General features: G+C 40.2%; 1 protein-coding gene across 1 annotated transcript in view; it reads left to right on the forward strand.

The window, feature by feature from the left end:
- LOC103367040 (cytolysin Src-1-like) overlaps positions 1–6,241 on the forward strand; it is a 12,698-nt gene extending 6,457 nt beyond the window's left edge. Inside the window, exons 3-4 of the mRNA XM_008294938.1 lie at positions 5,003–5,090; positions 5,479–6,241. Of these exons, the coding sequence (XP_008293160.1) occupies positions 5,003–5,090; positions 5,479–5,899 (509 nt within the window). The 3' untranslated portion in view covers positions 5,900–6,241. The remainder of the gene's footprint in view (positions 1–5,002; positions 5,091–5,478) is intronic.
- The last annotated feature ends 221 nt before the right edge of the window (positions 6,242–6,462 follow it).

A 6,462-nucleotide genomic window follows, 5' to 3' on the forward strand; every position in this document is an offset into this window, starting at 1 on the left:
TGGTCCGGGTGCATCATAGCCATATTGTCATGTCTCAGCCTGCCTGCTATGGGCCAGTGATGATCAGGCTGCGTCGTCAAAACATGTAGCAGAAGTAACACTTCTTATCTAAATGCTTTGGGTCTTCGAAAAAAAATTATGAGAAGGAAAAAATCTTCAAGCAGTCTTCAGAGTCTGATGTGAATAATGTTTATTACAGAGGCTGCACGAACAAACATGAGCAAAATCTTGGCCAGCTAACAATGCGTTATATGTCCTTATATACATGTGAACTTCGTCCAACTCCTCTACTTTACCAGACAAATCCAACCCATTTTCTTCGATACCAATCCGAAAGTCCGTTGGGGTTGAGTCTTTACACAGGTTTGTTCAATATACCGATTCATTTAGTTTACACATCATATTATCTAATCTCGTTATTTGTTTATGCTTAAATCTTACACATTGTATTTTTTGTCTTATTTTATGCTTTCAACCGTATTTAGACATCCTAATCACATCTCCAGTTTAGTCTTTTGTTCAATTCTAAAAAATTCCACATTCTCCAATCCTTATGACTTTAACTTTTTGTTTTTGTTCTGGTTTTGGTCTCGACCTCCCCAGAATGACGTCTTCCTCTCAGGCTGCTACATGCACCTGAAACAACTTGTGTTCTAATAGATTATCAACCTGATCAATGATCAATTAACATGAACATGAACTGATTGTCTGTTGGATAATAAACACATGTATGGCTGAAACTCAGCTGCCTCTGTGCTTCATTCACTGTAGTGTTGAGGTCAAAATGAATAAAACTGACACTCAAGTCAGGCAGTACAGTCCTGCAGTGGTTAGAACTGCTGCCTCGCAGGTAGAAAATCCCCGGTTTGCGTCCTGGTGAGGAGACCCGGGATCTTTCTGCGTGTAGTTTGCATGTTCTCCCCGTGCAGCGTGGGTTCTCTCCGGGTTCTCCGGCTTCCTCCCACAGTCCAGAAACATGTTGAGGTTAATTGGTGATTCTAAATTGTCCGTAGGTGTGAATGTGAGTGTGCTTGGTTGTCACACAACACAAGCAGGTTCAGGCAGAAAAGCAGGTTTATTACCAGGCAGGGTTCGGTACACAGGTGATCAATCAGACAGGCAGAGGCAAAAAGGCAAGGTCGAAGGCAGAAACAAGGTCGTACACAAAGCAGACTATGACTATGACACGCTGGGACGAGGAGCGTGAAGTAGAACGAGCTGGCAACGAGACTGTGAGACACACAGGGTACGATACAGGAGGTAACAAGGGAGGATGGGAACAGGTGACGGGAACAATCAGGGAGCAGGTGTGACGAGGCGGGGGAAGGGCGTACAGGAAGTGAACCTACAACAGGTAGTGATTACAAAATAAAACAGGAAGGACAAGACATTAAATGTGCAAACAGAAAACGGAAGCTTGACGGACATGACAGTTTAAGGGCTCAGTTCAGCACTGTTCAACTGTTGAATCCTTGTTTGTAAACCATTCTTATCTTGTGGATAGTTGGGGCTACTTATTTATTTTCAGCTTGGTTATTGTAGTTGGGTTTTGGGTTGGTAGACATTTCTGTCGTTAGGGAGGTTAGATATAATCAAGCTTTTGGCTATATCTGTCCTTTAATAACTCCAACTCTGGTCACTCTAAACTCTACACAGCGTCTGTCTGCTGTCTTGTTACCTTCCTCGCTCACCCTAAACAGCTGCGTGGTAACAGTTACTCAAAAACTGCCTTCAAACCTCTGGATGCAAGCTGTGCATCCGTCCACCAGATGGAGCTCACACATCTGCAAACCAGCTGCTTCCTCTGTGGATGTTACTGTTTAAAAAGCTCCACACCAGCGGTCATGCATTTTTCAGCCAGTTTAGCTCGAGCTGATGAAACCTGCTGAACTGTTCTGAAGCTGTTTGATCAGGAAATGTTGAAAAATGTGGATCAAAGCCCAACATGACAAATGTCACATTTCTTTCACAACCCAAAAATATTCAGTTTCTTAAAACCTTCATCAGGTTGATGCCAGAGATGACATTTAATGAATGTAAAACACATACAAGAAGTTATTTCTGTAAAAATAAGCAACACTGACTTCTAACACCAAAGGTGTAGAAGAATCTAACATCTGTCAATATTTTGCCACCAATTAATTAATTACACAAAGAGTTGGTTCATGTAGGAGCTGAAAACTAACTGAGCCGTTGTGCTTCTCTAATCAAAAGCAACACGTGTCAGAAAAAGATTTTGAAGATTTACAGAATTAAAAAGCTCTGAGTTTCATTTTACTCTCACATTAGCGAAACAACAGATTCATCAGAATTTAGACGACTGTCTTCTGTCATTTTCACCAATGAATCAATCCACTAGTTGTTCTGTTAAATGTTTCCATCACACATCAAAATGCAGAAATTAAATCTGCAGCAAATGCTTGAGACAGAAAGACAGAAAAGTTTGCAAAAACTAAAAAAAGACTCAAGAAAAATAAATAGATAAGTAAAAATGAATAATTTGGTGACAGAGTCACAGAAATGTCCAAGTGGAGAAGTAAATGAAATGCATCAAAAGTACCCTCACGAATATGTTTGTTTACTGGATAAAGGTCTGAGTGAGTCGCCTCTGCAGAGAACAGTAACAGGATTTCCTGATGCTGTGTCGATCTTTTGTCCTGCAGAGGCTGGATGGAGGATCAACAGCTGCTAACCCCTGGATCAGTGGTTCATTCTCTCTGACAGTGGTGTACCGTCAGGTCCAGTGAGGCCTTCTCTGCTGGCCTGAACTCTATCAGAATCACTGACTTACCTTGTAATATTTTCCCATGAATCTTTTAACTTTATCCCCAATAGTCTTCATTTCATAGTGTGTCTCTGGGCTGTGGTGCTTCCAGCAGTGTCTGTTTATATTAGAGCTTTTATCCAGTCATATTTCAGCCATCATGTGTTGCCGGGGTCAAAGAAATCCTGTTTCCAGTGTCCTTGCGCCTCAGACTCTTCATTAGAATCTTGTATCTGTGATTATTGATAGCTTTGGCAGTCCACTAGATGAAGTAGTATCTCAAACTATTTGTGTTGGAGGCCTGGTTGGAAGATCAGGCACTTTGCGCTCCTTGGAAGCCGGATGTTGTTTGCTGTTCGCTCTGCCCTGCAAACAAAACCATTCAAGTTGATCCCGATAACGAGAGAAATGAAAAGCTTTTTCAAATTGTTGACAAAAGCAGCAGTGCTCATTTCTAAGTTATCCAAACACACTGTGGGGATTTTTCTTTTTTATCATGAGCCGGTGGACAAATAGGAGCAGTTTGTTTTACTTTGACTTTCTCTTTTGCTCCATGTGCCTTGTGAACTGCGTGACAATCAGACACACAACAGAGACAAACGAATTAAAGGTGACTTTTATTTGAAAGCAGTGTTTATCATAAATGTATCGATGTGAAAAGAAGCAATGAATGGCTGCAAAGTATTCAAAATAATCATGAACTCTAACAGCAATAATGACAGCGAGGATGTCACGTTCAGTTTAACCCTCTGAACCCCGAAACCCACAGACGGGATTGGAAGTCATTTATAGAACTGAGGCTTCTAAGTACTAAATAAAAGCATATTTTGATGAACTTTGCTGACCAGTGTAGATCCACTTTAACTTTTATGTGAGAGCACAGGTGCTGATGAATAACCTACTGTTGTTGTAATGGTGTCAGCATTATACACTTTCATTTTCATCATAAAACACACAAAGTGACCGGAGGACTGCTTTAATCTTTAATCTCAGCCTTTTCCTTATAAAGGGCCTTATCTACCTTTTCTTTTGTTTAGGAAAGCTAGGGTTAATTTAGATTACTTTTGTCTGACTGCTTTAACCTTTAATCCCGGTGTCACACTTTCACTTTATGTCACTTTATTTAGTTTGTGCACAGAAACAGGCGGTCCTGAGGCTCAGTGAGGTCAATAAATACGAGCTGCTCTGGTCACTCAGTGGATCCTTCACACTGATCAGTGCTGCTGCCTGAATTCATCTCATCACTGCTGTAAGTTTGATCTGTTTACTGATTCTAATGCCATGTTAATGAAAAACTGATTTAGAGAAATATTTTTCATTAATTAGGGTCCGAGCGCTAGAATTTCTTTTTCGCCGAAAACAAACAGAATTTTGAGGTTCTAAACATGCTCGAAAAGAGAAGCATGTTTGGCCTGGAGCTACGAAATTCGGTAAACACATACAGTCATGGAAAAAATGATTAGACTACCCTTGTTTTTGATGTATATACTTGAGGGATTTGGGTTATTATCGAGAAAACCTGGACATGGCCAGATATCAGCTCTTACATTAAATTCTTATGAGCTATTTTTGTTGTTATCAATATATTTGTCCAAACAAATGTACCTTTAGTGGTACCAGGCATTAAAATGAAAAAGAAATTGAAGAAAACAGGAAGTCTGCCATTTTGGAAAAATGTCGAGCATTTCAGCGATTGTCGCTCATTTTTGGACATTTTCAAAATCTGTTTCCTCCTAGAGGGTTGGCCGTACACACCTGAAATTTGGCCAGCCCAAACTACAGGACATGGTGATTAAAAGTTATTAAAACGCTCTGCAAAACTCTGATGGCCTCAAAATGGCGGCCCGTGGAATGTTGACAAAACGCCATTATGCGATTTTTTGCTCAATTCGGGCCTTTTAAAAATCCATCTCATCCTCGAGGGAATGTCGTTGTGTGTGTATATAAAATATGGACAATAATGATTAGCTACCGCCCAATTTGACATCACATTATTAAGTAGATGAAGCAAAGCTGCTTTTTCTTTTGTTTTTAAATTTTCTATGTTTTCATGTTTAATTTTGTTTGGTCTAAATAACTTCATCTCAGCATTTCTAAGCTCATTTCTGAATTTGAAGAGCTTCAGACGTCCATTTTTAAGTGAAACCTGAAGTTGTTCGTGTCACTGATGTACAAAGTGTAACAGATCACAGAAGATGATTTCAGCTGTGTAACTGATCTGTGTTCTGTTGTTTGCAGGCATCATGGGAAATTTACTTCCAACACACCGCCAGTGTGCAGTTCAAATTAACAATAATTGTACCAGCTACGTCCTGCGTAACCCCAGGTGAGTGCACACCTGAGGTCTGCTCATATTTACGCTTAATATAAACTTTATTTTAAACAAAATCAAAGTGTAACTGATAGCTTTCATTGTTCAAGTAGTTGGTAGGCTTTTATTCTACAATATAATATAATATAATATAATATAATATAATATAATATGTACAACAATATTAAAGTCATAAAGTATATAGTAATATAATGTAATGTGTAGTTTACGAGTCACTAGCAGTCCCCTGCTTACAGTCTTACATAACAAACCTCTGTTGTTCTTTTTCCGGCACAGAACTGGAGTTACGTCCAGTAACTATTTAGTTGGATGAACTTTGGGTGGAAAAGGTTCCTAAAGTGGAATTGTGTATTCACTGAGGTGTCTCTTGTTTCAATGACAGGGTGTACACTGACAGTGGACACTGTAATGAAGCTTTAACACCAACAATCGGACCGTCTTCAGACGGTCACGGTTTGTTCATGAAGACTCCTTACACGGCCCGAGGAGCTGTTGGCGTCTTCACCTACGATCTCTACAATGAGACTACAAAGAGAGATGATAACAAGGTCGCTGTCATGTTCTCCAATCCTTATGACTTAAACATCTACTCTAACTGTTTCGCAGTGGGAATCATTGATGGGAACCAACCCTGTGATCAGAGTCTGTATGAAACAATGTGCTACCACACACTGGAATGGTTTGTCAGAGCTCAAGCTGGTTCTTATCTGACTTACAGTAAAGGTGATGTCACCATCTCAGCCACCATGACTGACGCTTACCAGGTGGACTTGACCGTCACCGTCAGCAGCACAGTCTGCTAACAGAAGAAAATGTGCTTCTTTTACTGTACAGAAGCTGCTGGTGATGATACAGGATGTTTCTGATCATTAAACATGTTCCCAGAGTATGATCACATCATTCTATCTACAATCAGGCATGGACTTATTAAAGTGTGCAGTTTTCTGTCTTCTTAATTAATAAACATTGACATTGTTTTTGTTCTGGTTTTGGTCTCGACCTCCCCAGAATGACGTCTTCCTCTCAGGCTGCTACATGCTCCTGAATCAACTTGTGTTCTGATAGATTATCAACCTGATCAATGATCAATTAACATGAACATGAACTGATTGTCTGTTGGATAATAAACACATGTATGGCTGAAACTCAGCTGCCTCTGTGCTTCATTCACTGTAGTGTTAAAGTCAAAATGAATAAAACTGACACTCAAGGCACAATAAAGACCAGAGTGGACCGAGACCAAGACCAGACTGTACTGGGACTAAGGAAGTAGCAGTTGGAGCTGATCCCAGCTGACTCAGGGTGAAGGCAGGATACACCTTGAACAGGAACCCATATGAGCTCAAAGGAGTTCATCCAGGATTTC

This window comes from Stegastes partitus, unplaced genomic scaffold, assembly GCF_000690725.1.
Source record: "Stegastes partitus isolate 25-593 unplaced genomic scaffold, Stegastes_partitus-1.0.2 Scaffold1008, whole genome shotgun sequence".
Classification (NCBI taxonomy): domain Eukaryota; kingdom Metazoa; phylum Chordata; class Actinopteri; family Pomacentridae; genus Stegastes; species Stegastes partitus.